This window comes from Anser brachyrhynchus (genome assembly GCF_964034855.1).
Source record: "Anser brachyrhynchus genome assembly, chromosome: 23".
NCBI lineage: Eukaryota > Metazoa > Chordata > Aves > Anseriformes > Anatidae > Anser > Anser brachyrhynchus.
In genome coordinates, this window is record NC_137716.1 from 5,057,850 (window position 1) to 5,079,759 (window position 21,910).

Sequence of the window (21,910 nt, forward strand, 5' to 3'; positions counted from 1 at the left end):
TACGCACGCACGCGCGCGCGCGCGGGGCTCACTTCCGCCGCCGGGCCAAAGGTCGCGCAGCGGAGGCCGCCGCCCGCCGCCCGCCCGCCCCCCCCCGGGTCCCCCCCCCGGCCCCTTCCCCCTCTCCCCGCCCCGCTTCCGGGGCTGCCCCCGTGGCCGGGACATGGACCGGGACTGACGGAGCCGCCGCCTCTTCCCCCTCCCCCCCCCCTCCCCAAGTCCCCGCCGTCAGGGGGAGGTCGCCGAGCCCCGGGGTGAGTAACGGGGGGTGGGAGGGGGGGTAACGGGGAGGGCGGCCTCACCCCCCCCCCCCCCCCCCTCAGCCCCGGCCTCCGCCCCCAACAGGCCTCCGGTAGGGGCAGGGCTCGGCCGGGGGGGGGGGGGGAGGGCACGGAGGCCGCGCCCGAGTGGGGGAGAGCTTGACCTGGCGAGGGGGGGGGTTGGGGTGTCCGTCTGCCCCCCCCCCATGGCTTACACCCCCCCCGTTCCCCTATAACTAGCCCCCATTCCCATAATTTGTTTCCCCCCCAATAATTTGCTCCCCCCCCCAATAACTTGTCTCTCTCCCCCTCCAGTAACTTGCCCCCCCCCCCCTCAGGCTATGGGTCCCAGCTCCCCTTACCCCAACGGTGGGACTTTGCCCCCCCCCCCCCATGCAGGGGGTCCCTGAGGAGCTTGGGGTTGTTTTTCTGCTCTGGGGGGGGTGTTTTGGGGTGTCCATTTATCCCCCCGTGCCTTACACCCTCCCCTGACCTCCGTGACTTGTGTCCCCCCCGCCAGCTTGCCCCCAATACGCTCCAAAGGATTCCCTCCAGGAAGGGGGGGGGATGGGGGTGTTCCCCCCCCCCCAGGAGCCTGCCCTGTGCCCAGGGGGTGCTCTCCCCTCGCTGCCCGCAGGCGGGGTGGGCACCGATCCTTCCCCTTCTTACATACCCCCGGAGGACCAGGAGCTGTCAGCGCCTCCTGCCCTGAGCCCACCGGGCTCCAACTGCTGGCAGCCCTCCCCAAACCCTGTCCCTGTCTGTCCTCTTGTGTCCCCCTCCCCGATTTATTCCACCCCCAGGTGCTTTTTCCTTTTAGGAGAAGGAGCGCTGAAAGCTTCCAGCCGTGACAGGGCCACGTTTGTAGGGGCTGCGGGGTGGCTGCGGGGCCGTGGCTCATCCCGAAGGCACCTGCAGCCCCCTCGGGGTCTCCTTGGCACGATTCACGCCGGTTTCTGACCTCACGCCTGTTCTGTTCGGTCTCTTTTCTCTGGGTTTAGCGTCGGAGGACGTTTTTGTTCCTTTTCTCGGTGAAATGTGTGACCTGCGGTGGGCAGGATGAGGTGTTCCTCTGAATCATTCAAATCTCAGAATAATTGAGATTAAAAGGGACCTCGGGAACTGTCCCCAGGCCCCTGCTCGAAGCGGGGTCGGCCGTGCGATCGGCCCGGGTTACTCAGCATTCCTCAGCACTGCTCCCGGGGCCATTTATGCTCGCGTCGAAGATTGCCCTTAAATTATCGGGTGCCGTTCCTCAGCCCCTCTTTGTTCTCCTCTGCAGTTTAGGAACTTTGCCGCTGATGCTTTTTTTTTGCGACGCTTGGTTTCCTCCGACGCTCCGTGAGCGTGGTCGTGTTGGAGACGGGGCTGTTTGGGCAGACCGGGGCCTCGGCAGAAGACAGGGACAGGTCTGGGGTGTGTCCGTGATTCAGAGCTCTCCTGAAGAGACAAAGATCTGTGTACTTCAGTGTGCTTGGGCGCAGAGGTGGTGAAGGCAGTGCCGTCTTAGAAAATGGGCTTGTGCGGTGAGCCAGATTCCTTCCGTGGCATCAGGCTGAAGGCAGAGGGAAGCAGCGTGGCTTGGAAGGCAAATCTGGTTTTCATGCCCCAGGTGGGACTGGGATGCTGGCAGCAGAGGAGCTGCTGCCCCTCTGCCTGGCTCCTGGTGGTGGCCTTTGTTTGACTCTTGTGAGTAAGTGCGTGGATCACACTTCTCTTTTCTGCATTCTTAGTACTCGCTACTTCAAGTTTCAGGATTTGGGGAGAGGCATGGAAGGGCTGCTCTTGAGCTTTCTCAGATTGTAAGAAGAATTTTGTAGGAAGGAAGGAGGCAGGCCCTACAGTTCACTGATTCTCGTTGTTCAGGTGAAGAAATCCCCCAGTTCTGTCCGGGTTGTTAGTGTCCAGCGTGTGCTGGCGGAACAGATTTGAGCGGCAAAGCACAAAGCAAGGACTTCGGTTGTGCCTCTGCACTCAGTTGGATGTATGACCTACGGAGGATGCTTTTATACGGCTGGATTCCTATGACAGGGGAAACTGCAGCTATATGAAGTACGCTTTTTTTTCATCTTCCTTCCTAGTTTCCTGTCCTGCCCAGCTCGCTGAGTAGTTAATGCAGAAGATAAAGAGGGTTCGTCTGGAAAACGAGACTGCAGGAAGTTGGGGAAGGTAAGTTTCCCAGTTACTCCCGGGGCTTTTCTTCACCCTGTGTCGTGTGCGACACGCCAATACGCTCCTCTTGGAGTAAACAAGGCTTCTGAAAAATCCCGTGGATATGGTTTTGCCTGGGGAGCTCTGTGTCAGGATCTGGGGGTCAGGAAGTGACTCAGGAAGTTAATTTGGTTCACGGGCTTCCAATACCAAGTCTTACATTTTTTCCCTGTCCGGATGTCCCCCGCTGTCCTACCTGCACTTGCTCGGTGTCCTCACGCTAATGTGCTGCCCCCGAAAGAGCAGCTGGTGGATGTATGCCTGATGCATCCAGCCTCGCCAGGCGCGGCAGAATAAACAGGGTGAGTGAGCTTGGAGACCCCCGAGGGATAGCTGGATGCTCTGGGAGGTGGGGTTGGCAGTGCTCCTGCAGCATCAAGAATCATCCAAATTATTGCCTCAGCATGAGGACTGCGAAGGATGGTCTTCCAGGGAGGTGTAAATCTCGGGTGTGCTGTGTTGATGTGGAAGCTTTGAGACTATTTAAGAATAAGGTTGTTAGAATCAGTGTCTTGGTCAAAATCCTCTCGGAATAATTTCATCCCAAAATTCACTCTGCAATTGCAATTAGAGAAGTTACTCCTCGTACTACAACACGCGTGGTACTGCCAAATACTTGTTATATTTCAGCCAAGAGATGGCTGTAGCAATGGGTGAAGCAATTGGATTTTCATTTTATCCTGTGTTGTGTCAGGACCTAAGTTTTATGAGACTCTGCAGCGCTCCAGCTATCGTAGTGGCATTTTCCATCACTTCCACGTAACTTTGCCTACAGGTTACAGGTGAGGATGGATACTTTTCTTATCCCACTGTTTTACTTCAAAATCACCAAGACTATAATAATACCGAGCTAAAAGCTGTGCCTTTCACTTCGCTAGTGAATCATAAAATCATGGAAAGGGAGTTTGGAAGGGATCCTGACCTCCTGTTCGGTCTGGGGCAGTGACCAGCGTTACATTTATGCAGTGAGCAGGAGCTGACTGTTTGGAGACCTTAAAAGTGCAGCTTTCCCTCGTGAGTAGGCAAGCTGTCTGAGTGAGAAGGTTTCACCAGCTGGGAGACAGTGACCTCGGGGTCGAGTATCTGGAGCCAAAGCCAGATTATTTTGATCGACTGACTTGACCTGCACTGGGATTGAGTTGAGAGAATCGTACCCAGCCGATGGGTGTTTGCGGTCTTGTCATGTGTTTTTGATAGGCAACGCTTCTCCCTTCAGATGTGATTTGAGTTGCTGTAATGGAAACCCTGGATATAGAGTCAGCAGATAGATTTGAGGCTGTAGACACTCTCACAGTCTCAGAACATCCCGTCACGTTCTCTTGTGGTTTTGGGCTTCCTGCCTGACTTTGATTGGAAAATTCTTTATTCGTTTTCAAGTTATGGGTTGTTTAGGGTTTTTTTACTTCTGGGCAGTAGGTACCAGGAGTACCTCCAGACTTACTTCAGGAGCTTTTTCCTGTTGTTCCATTATTATCCACATATTTTGTACGATTTAGTGACTTAACAATTTGAAGATAGGACTACAGCCCTTGTGCTGTGTGCCTGTAGTTTAAGGAAGTCAAGATGTACTTTGGTTTAGGTTTCCTCGTCTCCTCCGGTAATTGGCTAAAGTGCCAAACTGGGTGAGAACTTCCTTTTAGAAAGTTTGTTAGAATGTGTAAGCTGGTTGGGAATCCTCTAGGAACACTCGGGGTTCTCAAAAAATACTCATGGCATAAAATGGGCATGAGTGAATGTTTTCTTGTAGCGATATAAATAACCATTCTCCTTTTCCCTGATTTTATCCACTGGGAAAGAACTTGTTGTGCATCTTCCTGAGGCTGGAGTCTTCAAGGTTTGGTTCATGTGTAATCCCTGCTTAATACTTAAGTATGACAGCTACATCGCAGACGCTGCTCTCCTGTCAGAATGCAGGCAGCTGTCCCAGATGACAAGCAGCGTTCAAGAAATACCTCTTCTGAAAAATGTAAATCTTGAGGCTGCTGAGAACGAGGCCTTTTTTCTGGTATTATCCTTAGTCACTGGTTTGCCATCTCAATGATGTGTCAAAGGTAGCAATTCTGTCTCCATGGAGCAAACTTCTCTAGCCCTGTTTTTTGCAGTAAACCGAAGGTCTTCTGAAATTCTTTGTAACATTCTTCCAGATACGCCCCCAAAACAACTACAATGTTCCTGTGCAGGGAAATCCAGCTTCTCAAATAGGGTGACAAAAACTGGTTTCCCTAGTCCTAGGCTCATTCCTGCTTTGTAGTAGATTACATCATTGACCTTGGGCAAGTCAGCTAGTCCACCTCTCCTCAAATTAACATTTGCTGTAGTTGCATGTGGAGGCGTTTTTGGTAGACTCTAATTCAATAACTGCTAGGTTGGAAACGTATGAGGAATGCATGCCACATTTTGCAGGATATGACAAGGGTCTGTTACTGCTGTCTTCTTGCAGCCAGCAAAGTCAATTGCACTGTTTCTTCCTGTTTTGTCATCATTCTTGGCTGCGGTAGCTCTTCAGGTAAGTGAGCTGCTATGCTTAGCACTTACAGAGGTTTAAGCCTGAGCAGGCTTGCCTTCAGGGCAGGAAGGGGACTTCACTTGTGTGGTCTTCCAGGACAGGAGTTTATATGCCTTTACCATCGGACATAGCTTTGGTGATTTACCCATCCGAATTCCTGGGGTTGTTTTTCTTCGAGTCAAGCTGATGAATTGTTTTCTGCACCACAATCTGCTTCTTGGACATTCTTTAGCAGCTTACTTCTAGAACTAGTTCTGGGAGTGAGTCTTTCGAGCTTACTATCTTCACTTACAGGACTGGGTGTGAGATAGGAGATGGACTTTTCCTTTCAATACAGTGATGTATGTTTAAAACATAGTCTTTGGGTCATAGTATCCTAGGTCTGTAGTTTAAGAAGTGCCTCTTCTGTTATGTTTGTTACATGCTTAGAGCTTTCTCTAAGCAACAAAGTGTGCCTGCATGATTTTATGGCTTAATTTTCTCCATCAACTCCTCCCTCAGTTTTTTGTCTAGTTCTGAAGGGGAAGAGAAGATGACTGCAGTGGACGCGCTATCAGACAGCTCTGAAGTGGTCGAGATGGAGGATGTGCCTTCCCAATTCCAGGTGCAAAAGCATTCTTGGGATGGGCTGCGTGACATTATTCACAGCAGCAGGAAGTATTCGGGCATGATAGTGAACAAAGCTCCCCATGATTTCCAGTTTGTCCGGAAAACAGAAGAGTCCAGCCCGCACTCTCATCGTCTTTATTACCTGGGTAAGCCAGCATGCCAGACACTGGGTGTGAGTATGGTATGGGAGAGCATCCAATCTAAACAGGGGAGCAAAAGGATGGGAAGCGTCTCTGATTGAGATAGGGGAACTAGGATGAAGTAACATTGCTCAAGATTGCACACTCGAATCTATAGCAAAGCCTGGAACTGAGCAGAGAGCTCTCCAGTGCCAGACGAGCGCTCTGACTGCAGGCTTTCTGCTTGGAGGCAGGCTGCTTGGCAAAAAAAGGGACATGTTGGCTAGTCAGCCTGCCTAGTGACAGAGGTATGAACGCAGTGTCCATTTGGTAACCCAGGCCGGTGCAGTGATGGGCTAAGAGGAGGGATGTTCCTCGAGTTCAGGACTTTCTTGCGTCTCTGTGACTTAGGAGAAGTGGGATTTACTTGATGGGTTAACCAGGCTGACTTCCCAAGAAACTCACTGTCAGTTTCTTGGATTACTAAATGTATATTAAAAGTTCTAGGTGTTCTGGGGGGACACGCAGCAGCAACTCGTTTCCCCCCTGCTTTGTTAAGCAGTATGTAGGTAGAATGCTTTGGAAAGCAGGAGAAAAAAGCTTGGTAGGAATGACCGATATTGGTATTTGTAGAGAAATACCTTCTTCCTTACGGTAGGGTTGAAAGCCAGCAGAATATTGTGTTGTACAGGTCCATCGTTAGAGTTGGAGCTACAATGTAATTAGTGACAGAGTGGTTGGATTTTAGTAACTGGATAATTTTGTGGTTAGGAACATGGGAAGCTTTATAGACTATAAAGGGTTTGTTATGCTTTGGGGCATGAGCTGATCTTTACAAGGCCAGTAAAGAAATTGCCCAATGCACAGCTCCATGTAGCTGATTGCTTTCCCAAAGTGACCCTGCTTTTTTCTTTTTTTTTTTTGGTTGTTGAGTGTAGGTCGCTGTAGGACATAGGATGCTGGATTCAAGGGACTGATTTGTTTCATCGTTAAGCAGCTCCTGTGTGTCAGAGACTTGATTTGTTACAGTCCCTCGTACGTTCTCATTACACAAGTGCCACTGTAAAGGGCAGTTTCCAGAGTTAGCATGTTTTTCTTGTTGAGTCTGAACAGCGAGGCTTAATTTAAAACTGAATGTTTTTCAAAGCCAAGTTGACTTTGATACAGTTTTTGATCTAGATGACTAAAGAATTAAGGTGTTTTGAGTGGCTAATTTAATATATTTTTAATGTTCCTCTGTTGTATAAAATGGCAACCGGAGCAGCTACTGGCTGGTCAGCGTTCTGCATGGGTTTTACAGCAGCCAGAGCTAGGAAAGAGGTTACACCAATGCATTTTCAGTGTTTTCTTCACGAAGAAATTGTACAGGGCACAGAGCACATTGACCAAACATTTAAGATCAGTACCTGCTGGTCATACTGAGGTACACCTTCTCAGGCGTTCCTTATGAAGTGGAAGCGCTGATTCTTCTTGCCATATCAAGCATCTCTGGAGTTGCCTGCCACACACAGTGTGTTAAATACTCAGAACCCATTTCAGTGGTTCGTATTTAACACCATCATGCTATTCCTGTCCCAACAATAGATAACATTTTCAAAATTTTATGTGAATGCTGTTAGCGGCTGTATGTTGGAGTAGGATGAAGACTTCTTCAGAACTTTACTGTAGGGACTGAATAGTTTTCGTCACTGGGGAGCAAAGTTATGTCTCCTGAGGAGGAGGGCAATATTTTTCCTGAAGATGCTAACTGACTGTAGTCAGTCTGAGGTCACTGTAGAAAGTACTAATATAATAAGGAGAAATGAAGTCCAGGTCAGTCACATGAGTGTCAAATGTGTATATACAGTAATTTGTTCCTATCTGCAGTTTGTTCAGTTTGGGCATCTTAAATCATTCCTGGGCTGTCCCCGAAGACTTCTATGTTGTATCATGGCAGATGCTGCTTATATTAAACACCACATGCTCAGCACTTTGGTGTTTCTGTATCTCTGAGGATTATATGCTCACATATTGCTTTGCTTCCTGAGCACTTATTAATATTTCAGTTTTAATTTTAAGTAACTGCACTGCTGGGTTAACAGGCTCAGAAACCTTTCTGTTCTGCCCAGAATGCGTGCAGAGCAGATAGTACCAGGGCATGTTTCCTGTGTTAAATTCTGATCTGGGGAATCTCTACAGCAAACAAGGAGGGCAAGTTCATGGTCTTTGATTCTGTTGAAACTGCCAAAATCAGTTTCAGGGTATTCTATGTTTTCTCGGTTGTTTTGGAAATTGGATGAAGGCCAGTAGCTTATATGATTTGGCCATAATCAAAAGCTTATGTAAAATGACAAGGTCTTTTGACTATGTAGAACACTGTTTTACATCTGAATGGGCTCTCCAGAGCTTCCAAGTTTTTTCTTTCCCTCTCGAAGCCTGGTGTGTTGGCCTGAATGAGGTCCCTGTAGCGAATTTCTGGCTGAGAAATGTGGAGAGTAATGTTGAGTCACCCATTCAGGGAGTGGTTTTTTCAGAATGGATCTAGGGCGTGGGTTGAACAGTCCAGAGAGGAAAAATGGATGTAACCAGCTCTGAAGAGGTTAGCTAGCATTAAATCTTGCCTAGAGAAGTTTCTGTTTAAAGCTAATATAGTTAGATAGTTCTCAGTTCAGTCATGGAATGCTGCTTGGAAATGACAGCTGGTAAAGCCTCTGGACTCACTGAACCCCTGTGTTATGGAATCATAGACTGGTTTGGGTTGGAAGGGACCTCGAAGCCCACCCCGTCCCACCCCAGCCATGGGCACAACCCCTCCAGCAGCCCAGGCCGCCCCCAGCCCCATCCAGCCTGGCCTTGGGCACTGCCAGGGATGGGGCACCCACAGCTCGCCTGCTTTAATTGAGATTAACTAATCTTAAACGGGATGATGCTTTTGTCCTCTTCATAGGAATGCCATACGGTAGCCGAGAGAATTCCCTTCTTTATTCAGAAATTCCCAAAAAGGTACGGAAGGAGGCCTTGCTACTCTTGTCATGGAAACAGATGCTGGATCACTTTCAGGTAAGTGGAAGTGTGAAGAGCCTGGGTTGATGGTTCTTGGCAAAGTTGGCTGACGTTGTGGGGCTGGACTGGTGGGTGCTGCTCTGCTGACCAGTGGAAGGAACAGCGTAGCAGTTTGTAAGACACAGATTGGTATTTGTAGGAATGTGGTATTGATAATTATTTTATTTCATGATACAAAATAGTCACCTGTGTGCGCCATGGAGCTGACAGCAAGTGTGAAACTGCAGCTGATGTGGCAGGCAAAGGGCTGAGCTAGCAAAGAGGTCTCTGTAAGCTAGCATGTGGTCTGCCTCAAATTACAAGCTATCAGGACACTGCACCTTTCCTCCGTGTGCCTTAACTGGGCTCTTAAGATGCTTATTAACGTGCTTGCTGGAATGCAAGTTATCTACTCTGCTTTTAAGGAAGTTGGGAAAGCTGAGTTAAACTGCTGCTTCTGCTCTGTACCGGATTGCAAGAGAACCAGAAAGGGTGAATTTTCCCCTTTCTGATTACGGTATCGTAGTGTCCTCTGTCACTAATGGTTTTGATGAGCAAAGGAGCGGAGGGTGTTGGTCTCCCTTCCATTCTGGAAAGGTTCCTATTGGAAAAGAATTTAGCTGTCTTGACCCCATTTGGATTGCTAGTCCCCTTCAGGGTAATTCAAGATCCCTGGAAGAGCTTTTGCGTGCAGTATCTGACATGGAAACTGTTTGTGAAGGGTTGTAGATAGCGTCATTAAGTTAATTGGTTACATCTGATTTGCATAAGCAGAGCAAGTGCAGCTGTCCTCAGTTCATGCTGAAGTACCATCTGCAGAAATGATAGATTGGTAATTCATCTCTTGTGTAGAGGGAACTTTGGGGCTTGCAGTTGGTTTATTCCTCCTGGGCCACACCTGTAGCCTAGGGTACAGTGGTTTTGGACCTGTGTGATAAGACTGCTGACTGTTTTGGGTTGGTGAATTCTATTTGGGGCATTCGCAGACTACCTGGTGCCAGTTTAAAAGCATTCTTCCTTTGTGAAAGTTGCTCTCCTTGCAGATTGTTTCAGATTTTCTCTTCTTTCAATACCAGGCAACCCCTCATCATGGAATGTATTCTAGAGAAGAAGAACTCTTGAGAGAGCGCAAGCGACTTGGTGTCTTTGGTATAACATCTTACGATTTCCACAGTGAAAGTGGCCTATTCCTCTTCCAGGCCAGCAACAGCCTCTTCCATTGTCGAGATGGGGGCAAGAATGGTTTCATGGTGAGTCTGCTAATGGTTTTATGAATGGCATCAGAAATGGACGTAACGCTTTTGGTTATTGTACATGTGTGTGTGGTTACGATTGTTTCTCTTGTGTCCTGTCAGGACTACATTTGTCCTCATTTTGTGGGCTCTACTATATCCATGGCTTAAAGTCTTTTAGTGTGAAGCTGGAAGATGATTTGGTACAGAGCTGTTTGTGTTTCTGTTGCTGTAGGTGTCTCCGATGAAACCTCTGGAGATCAAGACTCAGTGCACAGGGCCACGAATGGATCCTAAGATTTGCCCTGCTGACCCTGCCTTCTTTTCATTTATTAATAACAATGATCTGTGGGTAGCAAATATTGAGACGGGAGAGGAGAAGCGAATGACATATTGCCATAAAGGTAACTGGTCCTTCTTGCCAGATTCAAAAGAAAATTCTGACAAAAATTTGGGATGAAAAAGCTCGTGTCTTTATGGCTTCTTTCTTACAAGTACATTCTTCTGTATCAGCTTTTTCCAAGGAGATGTAAATGCACTCTCTTCTTTGTTTACTGTCCAGGCTTATCCAATGTTCTCGATGACCCCAAGTCTGCTGGTGTAGCCACTTTTGTCATTCAGGAGGAGTTTGACCGGTTCACAGGCTATTGGTGGTGTCCGACAGCTTCCACAGAAGGTCAGTTCTGCTTATCAAGTTCTGACACTACAACTGCTGCTGGCCTCTGCTGTGAATGATATTTTGAGCATGGCTTTCCTTTGGCCTTGGTTTGATCTGTTTCTGGAGAGGCTGCCAGGAGGAACAAAACACTGAGGGAGGGGATATAATTATGCTCTGAGGAGCATTTTCAGGTAGTCACTGGGAGCTGTGGCTATACAGGAGATGTACAAAGCTGTTGCACCGGACCGTACCACCCCAGTGCTCCAGGCAAGTCAGAAACAGTTGCAAAACACTGCAGCATACATGCCTGGTATCTTTTCCTAGGTTCAGAGGATTTAAAAACACTGCGGATCTTGTATGAGGAAGTAGATGAGTCAGAGGTGGAGATAATTCATGTTCCTTCACCTGCCTTGGAGGAGAGAAAAACAGACTCCTATCGGTACCCCAGGACAGGTAAGTGAAGCACCATGGGGCTGCTAATGCAACTCTTGGCTCCTGCTGGCTGAAGTAGTGGAATTTGTGCTGTAAACATTGCATGATTAATCTCAGTCCTTACCAGGATTTAGAAGCTGGTTGTAAATGTTGAGGCCTAATTGAGTCTCTGAGCCCAAAGCATACTGCAGAAGGGAATGGGATTTAAAGTTCAGCTTAGATGAAAGGATTGTTGAGAAAACAAAATATATCTGATGGCATGTTCTGGAATACATTTTGAATCCTTTCTTCCTCCTGAGAACATATGCATCCACCTAGGCAAGGCGAAGGCAAACTTTTCCTATACCCAAAATACCTCTTGTGATGACAGCGGTGTTTGCTCGCACTCATCATTTCTTATTTGTGTACTGGCTTACAGCCATTTCAGTAGGGACCAGACTTGGTTCTTATCTAGAAGCTGTACTGGATATAACTATAGCTCATCTTGGTGTTCTGTCACTCCTTTTTGCAGGCAGCAAAAACCCCAAGATTACATTAAAACTGGCAGAATTTAAAACGGACAGCAAGGGTAAGGTAAGTGGCACGATGGGTTATTGCTCAGGGGGGTTGACTGCTTCTGAAGCTCCTTAGAATTAAGAGAAGCTCACTAGGGAAACCTAAATAGTGTTAGCATTTGTTTTCATCCTCTTGTAACACCTGATTCTCTGATGTGTTTATAAGAGTATCGTTCTGTTCGAGAGGCAGCTGGGAGAGGAGAAGAAAGCGAGAAGTAGAATTAGCCTGATAGTCCACACTGTCAATAGTAGAGCTTGGAGGGTTGAAGCTGGATCTAATCCTGGGCTTCATTCCATGATTGTATCCTTCTCTGTGGCTGAATGCCAAACTCGTGGTGCTTTAAAACTTGGTTTTCCTTTCTCTTCTTGCCATTTGTAGAAAGGTTTACTTCTCCTGGCTTTGCCCTTTCTGAAACCAATAGATACAACTTCCTTATTCTCCCGTTCCACTGAGCTTCCATAACAGCAGGTCTGGCAGCAGTCTGATTTGATATTGAACCTTCCTTTTGCTGCAGATCGTGTGCGCTCAGGACAAGGAGCTGGTGCAACCGTTTGCTGCATTGTTCCCGACTGTGGAGTACATTGCCCGTGCTGGATGGACCCGAGATGGCAAATAGTACATAAGTTTTTCTTCCAAACTAATGCTCCCAATGGCTTCCCTGGCTGAACTGTTCAAGCCTTCAAGATTGCGTTGTATTGTAGCCATACAATACGTCGTGTTGTGTTGTAGCCAGCTTTGTAATGTAATCATGACCTGTTTTTAAAGCCATGAGTGTCATAAATGGCACAAGAGAATTTGGCTTCTTCAACGTTTTAACATCCTAAAAGTGGGCAATAATCAGCTGCGGGCCAGGGTGATGAGCTGTAGGTTTTAAGGCAGAGCTACAACCACAAAGGGAAATGACAAGCAAGCAGTCCTAGGGAATTATTTTGAGTTGAAGATGTTTAACACTTTCTGATGAAAGTGAGAACATACTTTAAGCAATCGTATTGTTGTTTGTTGGTCCAGTTCGTGATCAATGCCGAATATAGCATGGGAAAGTGGGCAGTTTGTGTGCTGCAATGTCCTTCGTGCAGTGCATACACGGAGAAGGGACTGCTCTATGACCAGTGTACTCCCATAGCTGGCTGTGCCTCAAAATGCAATGCGATAGACTTGTGCTGGCCAGCCTTGCCTGAAGTAGTTACAGAGTTCACACCAGTCTGGTTGGTTTTAAATTTTTAAGGGAAAATAATTAAGAGCTCTAAAGCTTGTTTTACTCTTAACTAGTTTCTGTCCAGATCAAGTTAAGGTGGCTTAACTGTCTCTGAAAACTGCATTCTGTAACTCATCATTAATAACTATCTGCTCTGGAAACTAAATTCATACAGCTTTACAGAAGGCAATCCCATAGGTGGCTCTTGTGTTCTGCACCAGAGCTTATCTAAATGTGCTGAATATATCAGTTCGTGAAATCCACAGTCGCTGAGGTGCTAGGGGTAACTGGCTCTTTTGAAAGTCTGTCTTAATGATGAAACTTCCCTTGATGCACTTCCAGGCCTTGGGGTAGCCGCACTATGCAGCAGTGGCTTGCCATCTGTCATGTTGAGAGGCCTGCAGTGCAGCACCACTTCAAATGACTCTCCTTGGAGAGGAACAAGGCTGAGACTGAAGCGACTCCTTCACTTGGCAGTTGTCTTAGGTCTGTGCCTTTCCCTGCTAGTGCAGCGTGCAACAGGGAAGCTACAAATGAATTACTTTAGCTTCTCTTTACTTTAGGAACTCGCTAGAAAACAAATAGTGCTTCCTGACAGAGGGGCTGTCCAAGGAAGAGTTACGTTCTGGAGCCGTGGTTCTGTTAACTGGTCCCTTGGAATAGACACTGGCAAATCTGTCAGACATCTTGTCTGAACGATACCCCTGTGAAATACCAGAGATGTCTGGCAAATACATGTTTGTTGGCAAAGCTTCCAGGAGATTAGAAAGCAGCAATGATGAGGAAAGCTTTGCATTCAGATGCCCAAATCCTTTCTGCCAGTGGGGGGAAAAAGGGTTGCATGTTCTGAGTGTTACAAAGGGACGTCTATTCTGTGGTACTGACATTTACCTTCGCCTTCTTTCCCCAGTGCCTGGGCTATGTTCCTAGACAGACCTCAGCAGCGGCTGCAGCTTATCCTTTTGCCTCCAGCACTCTTTATTCCGGTCCCAGAAAACGAGGAGCAGCGAGCTCAACTTGCCAAAACTGTGCCAGAAAATGTCCAGCCATTTGTGATCTATGAAGAAACCACTGATGTGTGGATAAATGTAAGAGGCTCGGGGCTGGGAGGAGGGCACAGGCAGCCCCTTCCTCCCCCACAGTTAACCATTTTTGTGTTTGCTGCCTATCTGGTTTTAGTCCATGCTCCAGCAGACTGCTTTGCTGCTCAGTATTGCCAGATTTAGTGTTAGTTTAGGGGGTGTGATAAAACCATGAGAGACTATCATGCACTCAGCATTGGAAGAGGTGAGAATCCTGCCATCTCCTCACAGCTGGAGCTATTCATTTAATTCTTGCTAGCATTCTCAGTGAACGTGGGCACTTTGGACAGCGACACTTAGACATAAACAGTGCCATTCTCTTCGGGGTATTTTAGTAGAAGTTTAAGTGGCTTCTTGGGGCATGAGCCTAATCCGTGGAGTTTTAACATATTTAGGTAGGTGGTGGACGTATGGGACAGAGAATAAACTTCCGTCTCTAAGATTAAGCATCTTGGTGCTGATGTGGCAAAGAGACCTGAAGTTCATGGTGTGGCATTCCTAAGATGCTGGAATAGCAACCACCTTGTGGGACTTAGCTGAGATGTCTAGCTCAGAGGCGTGACTGGTGCTGCTTCCTGTGGTAGGCGTGAAGAGCCCAGAGCACATGGTCTTCCACATGGGCACAAACTTTTTGTGAGAATAGCAAAGTGTGGAATGGCATTTTCCTCCTAGCAGTTCATCTGAGATATTTTCATCTGTGCCAGCTCCTTCCCTGTGAAAGCACAGGAGTTTAGCACTGACTCCTTTGGCTGTATCGTCTTTGTGTCAATAGAAATCACTCATGGCTCTTTTGCCTTGTGTGACAGGTTCATGATATCTTCTATCCTTTCATCCAACCGGAGGGAGAGGAGGAAGAACTCTGCTTTATCCGAGCCAACGAATGCAAAACAGGTTTCTGTCACCTGTACAGAGTCACAGCAGTCCTCAAGCAAGGCAGCTATGACTGGGTGCAGCCATATGTCCACAACGAGGGTAAGAGCCGCGCTTTGTCAGCACGTCAGCTTTGTGTTCTCCCTTTGCTCGTATTATCTTTTAGGGAAGATGGTAATTTATTTTCACGTCCTTTCTTTCAGATGATTTCAAATGTCCTATAAAAGAAGAGATTGCCTTGACTGGTGGGGAATGGGAGGTGCTGGCAAGGCATGGATCAAAGGTAGTGGTTGTTTTCATTTTTTCTTGCAGTGTTACAGTTCTGCATTGTCTGCTCAGCCCTGGCTTACGCCCTCTGGTACACCTGGGACCAGCTAGAACTACTTAAGCTTCACTTTGTTTCTTTTTTTATTGCTGCCTGGGCCTTCCCCAGAAGTGCTGTAGCCCAGTGCACATTGAACTGATTGCCTTTTTAATCAGGCTTCAGATTGCTCCTTAAGTAAATCCCATGAGTGAGTCAGGCCATAAAAAAGGGCACAAGTCTGAGGTTCAACAGTAACAGCTATTTTGTGGAGGGGCTTGGGCTTGTTGTCTTTGAAGCATTTTAACCCCAATGAGTACTTGTGAATTGGGAATATGTCCTAGTGCTTAGAATGAACTCCTGGTCTCCAGCTGATCCCTTTAGGAAGAAGGCAGCTGGGGAGTATAAAGCAATTTAGAATATGAAGGAACTGTATCTGTTATTGGTTGCAGAATAGCCAGAAAGGAATTTTTATTAATCTTGTAGAACCTAGTTCCATTTTGCTTCAGGAATTAACTCTGAGTCTGATCTTTAATGCTCCCAGGTGATTTCCGTCAAAATAAAGACCTCGTCTGTTCATTTCCAATTAATCTGGATTTCCACTTCGCACTTTTTAAAAGGCCTACAGTTTCATATGTTTGGTTTCTGCTGCTTTTCCTCAATCTGCAATTAACCTGCTGTCCCTCCCCATGTGGATTCTCACTGTACATGCTGTTGATTTTGGCCACAGCTCTTCCCTTCGTGTGATACGGCTAAAATTGTGTTAGCAGCAATTATTTTGATGCATTTGTTGCTCCACAGGGCTCTGCCCGCCTTTCCTGGCCAGTTGGGTTGGGTATTTCTTCCCTGTGCTGTCCACAGTGCTCTTCAAACTGTGTGTTAGCTAGAAATAGCACTTGGGCTTCAGCATTTGGAAACTGCAAGGTGGAAAACAGTTCAGTTACTGTTGCTGGATCAATGCAGTATTTAAAAGCTGTCATTTCTATTCCTGGCTAGCCAGGTGGTTTTTAGAAACTGCTTTATGTTAAAAATGTATTCTAATGTGACTTGAATTCTGGTACTGTTAGGGCTATTAGACCGATCCTTCCGCAGATGGGAATTCATTATCACAGTTGCTGGAAAAAATACCCATATATCTTTATAGCACAGACTTATTATGGGAAGACACCATTTTTAAGCACAGAATCTTCTGGTTTAAGCTACAGTGAACAGGGCCCAGCTTTTTAAGATCTTTTTAATAAGCAAATGCTGTAAGTTTCTCAGAAAAGCTGGGTGACCTCCTTTCATTACTTTGGTGGAGTATTTGCAGTTCCCCATCAGTGTTGCACGTGTGGTCTGAAGCCTGTCTTATAAATGGGTGCTGCGTACTGTTCCTAATGCTGGAAGCAGTCTGTCGTGGTCTGTTTGTGTTTTAAGCTGGCTCTGCCTGGGGACAGACTGTTTGAACTGGTAAAGGAGTAGTCGTTGTCATCCTTCTGTCACTGAGCCTTCTCTTCTCCACCTAGATCTGGGTCAATGAGGCTACGAAGCTGGTGTATTTCCAAGGCACAAAGGACACGCCACTGGAGCACCATCTCTACGTAGTCAGTTATGAGTCTCCTGGAGAAATTGTGCGGCTTACCACACCAGGCTTCTCCCACAGCTGCTCTATGAGCCAGGTTTGTTGCTTCTTAGATACAGGGTGCCCTCGTCTCCTGACTGACGGGGAACGTATTGAGTCACAACCAGTAATGCTTACTGACCGTTTCTTTGTCTTGGTTGCTTGAGACGTGGGAGCTTTTGTCTGACAACTGCATGGAGAGTGGATGTGGGAAATGAAAGACCTTGCTCCCCTAACTCTTCTCTCTCTCCTCTATAGAATTTTGACATGTTCATCAGCCACTACAGCAGCGTGAGCACTCCACCTTGTGTGCATGTCTACAAGCTCAGTGGCCCCGATGATGACCCGCTCCACAAGCAGCCCAAGTTTTGGGCCAGCATGATGGAGGCAGCCAGTAAGTTCTGTAGAAGGTGTCAGTGCTGGGTTACGTCTGGGATACTCTTCCATATAATGGTAGACAAAGGTGATGGAGAAGGAAGTGGCTGAAGTAACTTCATTTTATGGGGAAATGAATTGCATTATCTTGCGGGGTGATATCTCTAGTGGATTGCTCATCAAGGAAACAGTATACGGGCTTTCAAGATGTTACTATTTCATGGTTTGAGTGAAAGCAGTGGTGCAGGATTATTTGACTATGTTTTTAGGTGTTTCTTTATTTGTGCTTTGTCCAAAGAGTGGCAAGTATCTGGGATGTCATGGCTACCTCATTTCAAGGCTGTAGCCTTTAAAGGCTTAGACACGACTCACAGCAGTACCTGACCCTTTTCTGCAAATGTTTTCTCCATTTGGCCCATCTATGTTCTTAACTTCCCACATCTTGCTATTATGGCACAGCATGCCTTGTCTGAGGATTCATGTGGCCTATTGCCCTATGCAGGCACACAGAGGCTGTTTGTTTCCCAGTGGGAGGATCCTCTGAAAGGCATTGATAAGTCTTGGTATGGTTTGGGTATTGAAAGAGCCCTGGCTAGGGTCAAGTTTGAACAGAATAAGCTTTTTCAGGCTAGGTGGGAGGCAGAGCCTGCTGTCAGTGACTGCACTGTGTGTGAACTTCCTCCTGCAGGTTGTCCCCCGGATTACATCCCACCTGAGATCTTTCACTTCCGCACTCAGTCAGACGTGGAGCTCTATGGAATGGTGTACAAACCTCATGATGTCCAGCCTGGGAAGAAGCATCCCACAGTGCTCTTTGTGTACGGAGGCCCTCAGGTAATGATCCAGGTGGCTGGCTGCTGGTGTTGGCCATGGGATTGCTGTCCAGGGCAAAGCTCTGTGTAGCTCGGTCACTGAAAGGAGTTTGCAGTGAGGATGGTGCCACTCTTTTCTTGGGTGACAGGTGATAGGACACAACGGTACAGCCTCAAGTTCCACCAGGGAAGGTTTAGACTGGACATTAGGAGGAATTTCTTCACAGAGAGGGTGGCTGAGCACTGGAGTGGGCTGCCTCCCAACCCTGGAGGTATTTAAGAGATGTGTGGACATGGCACTAAGAGACATGGTTTAGTGATGGGACTCAGTAGATCAGGTTTATGGTTGGACTGGATGATCTTGAAGGTATTTTCCAACCTAGATGACTTTGTGACTTTACGATCAGGACTTTGAATGTCTCTTCTGACTTCTGCCTCAAACCTCAGATGATTTTTCCAGCATATAGTCTTGGTTTGTGTGGCTGCGATAGCTCGGTTAGTGGCTGCTGTCCAGCTCAGGATCCGACATAGTGAGACGGACAGAGGAAGGTAGTGGAAGGCAGCTGCTTGGCTCTGAAACTTTTCTAACTTCCTTCTGCAGGTGCAGCTGGTGAATAACTCTTTCAAAGGAATCAAGTACTTACGGCTAAACACACTAGCGTCTCTAGGCTACGCTGTGGTAGTAATTGATGGAAGGGGTTCATGCCAGCGAGGACTCAAGTTTGAAGGGGCCCTGAAAAACCAAATGGTAATGTATTTTTTTTAATGAATCTTTGCTCATTGGTTCTTTCTAAGGTTGTCTGTCTAAATGGCTTGAGCGTTGCTCATGCCTTTTCTGTCCCTTAAGCTTTTAGGTTTAGAAAGTCACTAACTTGAGCTTCCGTGTTGCCTTTTAGGGCCAGGTGGAGATAGAGGACCAGGTGGAAGGTTTACATTATGTAGCAGAAAAATACGGGTTCATCGACTTGAGTCGGGTAGCCATACATGGCTGGTCCTACGGGGGTTTTCTCTCCCTCATGGGGCTTATCTGTAAACCCAACGTCTTCAAGGTGAGTCTAGACACGGGGGGTGTCATCCTGGGACTCTTGGTTTTCTTAGCTTATCTAACTCTTGCCATCTAGTGTTGGCTTTTATTTGCTTGATGATTTTGATGGACAGGTAAAAATGTCCCTCAGTCCTGCCTGCCTGTAGCTGCTGTCTACAGACGTGCATTCTGCTTGCAGGTCGTACTGTGAGACCTGAGGAGGAGGGGGTCTCTGGGGTGGGGTCATGCCCCAGTGACTGTCAGAGGAGGACTTAGCCTAGCATCCGATCAGATAATTGATGCGCTATTCCTAATGCCCTTCCCAAGTCCCCAGCACAGTTTCTGGATCATTCCACATGTCTTCCTTAAAAAGGGGAAGCCTTTATTGCTGGTATGCTGGAATTTGCCTGATTTTGATTATAAGAGAAATAGCATGAGGAGGAGTCTGGGTCTTATGTGGGTTTGTTGTGGAAGAATTCTGGTCTGTGTGGCAGGCTCTGGACAGTTCTGGTTTTTTCCTGCTTTATCAGGAAAACAGCGAACTCTTGAAGTGCTTGAACTCTTTAGCACTTGATAATTAAAGTTGTCTCCTGCCACCTATTTGTTTGACAGATTGCTATAGCAGGTGCTCCTGTCACAGTTTGGATGGCATATGACACCGGGTATACTGAGCGGTACATGGATATCCCAGAAAACAACCAGCAAGGTTATGAGGCTGGCTCTGTGGCATTACACGTAGAAAAGCTTCCCAATGAGTGAGTACGGTGGGGTTGTGCAATCTGCTAAAAAACCGCTACCAGTTGCACCTCGGCTGACTACAAAAAGAATGGACGGGTTCTGATCTGGTTTAATTTTAACTCACGTGGTTGGTGCTGCCTCCTGCAGCAAGCTGAGGCGTTGTACCCGCAGCCCCCCTTCGCCATGGAGGGGTTAAAGACCTCGTCTGTGGCCTTAACGCTCCTCTGACTGCTGCCTGGTCATTGCTCCGTTTTGGGTTGCCAGCTGGCAGCTCTTTGCTCAGACCCGCTGCAGAGCTTTTTGCTTGGATTCTCATCCTATCTCTTTTTCCCATCTCCAGGCCAAATCGTTTGCTGATCCTCCATGGCTTTTTGGATGAAAATGTGCACTTTTTCCACACCAACTTCCTGGTATCACAGCTAATCCGGGCTGGAAAACCTTACCAGCTGCAGGTAGGAGGAACAAGAGCGTAGTGGGAAGGTCTGTTAAATCCGTAAAGTTTTCTGCTCGCTGCCCTGGGGGTGGAGTAAGGTGGAGGCAAATGCTTCCCCGTATTGATGCAATATAGGCGATAGTAAATGCCTTGTTTGACTCCAAGAGGTGGCCGGGAGGTGGCACTGTGGCTGCTTCCTTGCTGGCCGATGTGGCCTGTGTCTGAAAGCACTTGCAAACAGGGCTCTTGCCCTCAGGCCTGGAACTTTCCTTCTCCACCGTAACTGTCGCTGCCACCAGCCATGTGAGACAGCAGAGGTGGCTGTGTCACCGAGTGGCGTGGCAGCACACGCCAGTGCGATGAGGGAGGTGGGCTGGTGCTCTAAATCCCCCATGGCACCCTGTTGTCCTGACGGAAGAGGGCTGATGTGAGGGAGGCTTGTCCGTGCTGAACGAGCTGCTCGTGGTTAATTGTCCCGTCTCTGCTTCTGCACAGATCTACCCCAATGAGAGACACAGTATTCGGTGCCCTGAGTCAGGAGAGCACTATGAAATCACGCTGCTGCACTTTCTACAAGAATACCTCTGAGAGCACAAGCCTCTGCAAACTGGACACTGACAGCTCACCTTCCCCTCCTGTGCCCTGCTGCTCCTGCCTCCCTCGACAGCCATCTAACCCAGAGCACAAATGGCTGAGTGCCCATGTCAGGGTGTCTCGCCCTGAACGAGGGAGGAGGGTGGAGAGCACCTTCCCTTTGGACAGTGCCACCTTCTTTCACTTTCCAAGCTGGAGGTCTGCCCCTGCTCAGCTGCTCATCCTGTTCCTCTCCTCCAGCCTGGCTGTTAACGCTTTTTTTTGCTGCTACTCCCTCTATCCTGGGAATCAACGGACAGTGGTCTGTCTCCCAAGGCTGAGGTTTATGTCCATCTCTCTCTCCCCGGTCCTTTTCCCTTCCACTGCACCTCTGCAGTTCCTGTACTCTTACCTGCAAGAACTCAGTGCCTGCGTTGGAAACGGAAGAGCTGAATCAGCAAGCTGCCTTAAGCCAGGAGTGGGAGGGAAGAGAGAACTACCTATTGTTAAGCCCCAGGGGAGCTGATCGCTGCTGCTGTGTCCTGGCCCTGCTGCACCAACATGGAGCCCTGGGGATATGAAGAGCTCTACAGAAGCATGCAACACTAGTCTTTTCTATTTTTCTGTTTAATTTTGCAGAGCAGATGGAGGAAGTGGCTGGGGTCGGTAACAACGTCCTTTCATGCCTTTCTCTAATGGCCGCTCACAACCAGAGTTGTGCCAACAGGTAGCACGGCAGCTGAAGCAGCTGGCTACAAGCAGAGATCATCTCTCCAGAGATCACAGCAGCATTTGGGTTTTTGCAACGCAAGATGGATGATATTTATGCAAATCCTTCCTCCTTCCGTTCTCTGTGCTGCCTCTTGGTCCTACCTTCTTCTTCCCTGATACCCCGAGCTTTCAGATGTGCACTGAATTTGGCTGTGCTTCAGTTCTCTGCGGGTCAGTGACTGTTCCCCTTGCCCATCTACTCAGCAAATGCTCTCTTCTGGTTTTTATTTACCTGGTCAACAGGAACTGCAGTTCTGGGGAGGGGGGATTGAGCAATTGCACCTCAGGGGAGCACATACCCCCCTCAAGCCAAGGGTTCTGCCAGGGGCAAAAAGAAGAAAAAAAAAATACCCAAATGAACCACGTTGACTTGCCCTGGAGTATTTTAAGTGCGTATTATGAAAAGAAAATATTTTTATGGATTCTTATTCTTTTATAATTATGAGTGTAAGATGTAGCGACTCATTAAAATATTGGAAAGAGAGGCACTGGCTGGCATCTATACCTGTTTTTGGAGGGCAGGAGAGGGCTTG

At 47.7% G+C, this 21,910-nt stretch overlaps 1 protein-coding gene across 2 annotated transcripts; it reads left to right on the forward strand.

Annotated features, from left to right (window-relative positions):
* Positions 1-48: 48 nt before the first annotated feature.
* Positions 49-21,861, forward strand: DPP9 (dipeptidyl peptidase 9). 2 transcript variants are annotated; one of them, XM_080566140.1, is made up of 22 exons: positions 83-254; positions 2,342-2,429; positions 5,479-5,581; positions 5,678-5,732; positions 8,632-8,744; positions 9,803-9,976; positions 10,194-10,362; positions 10,521-10,634; positions 10,941-11,069; positions 11,560-11,621; positions 12,118-12,218; positions 13,709-13,886; positions 14,687-14,852; positions 14,954-15,033; positions 16,557-16,709; positions 16,910-17,045; positions 17,715-17,860; positions 18,440-18,586; positions 18,735-18,887; positions 19,475-19,617; positions 19,941-20,052; positions 20,529-21,861. In XM_080566140.1, exons 2-22 carry the CDS (start codon positions 2,374-2,376, stop codon positions 20,619-20,621), a joined length of 2,583 nt encoding a protein of 860 aa, XP_080422266.1. In that variant the 5' UTR covers positions 83-254; positions 2,342-2,373; the 3' UTR covers positions 20,622-21,861. The 2 variants fall into 2 exon arrangements, with proteins under 2 accessions (XP_080422265.1, XP_080422266.1); XM_080566139.1 differs by having other exon boundaries at positions 49-254; positions 5,479-5,732.
* The last annotated feature ends 49 nt before the right edge of the window (positions 21,862-21,910 follow it).

Bases quoted from the DNA above. Each gene is read 5' to 3' on its own strand.
- DPP9 (XM_080566139.1), top strand. From the start codon at position 2,374: ATGCAGAAGATAAAGAGGGTTCGTCTGGAAAACGAGACTGCAGGAAGT. The intron at 10,363-10,520 runs GTAACTGGTCCT...TTTACTGTCCAG, and splicing joins AATGACATATTGCCATAAAG to GCTTATCCAATGTTCTCGAT. The intron at 12,219-13,708 runs GTACATAAGTTT...TTCTTTCCCCAG, and splicing joins TGGACCCGAGATGGCAAATA to TGCCTGGGCTATGTTCCTAG.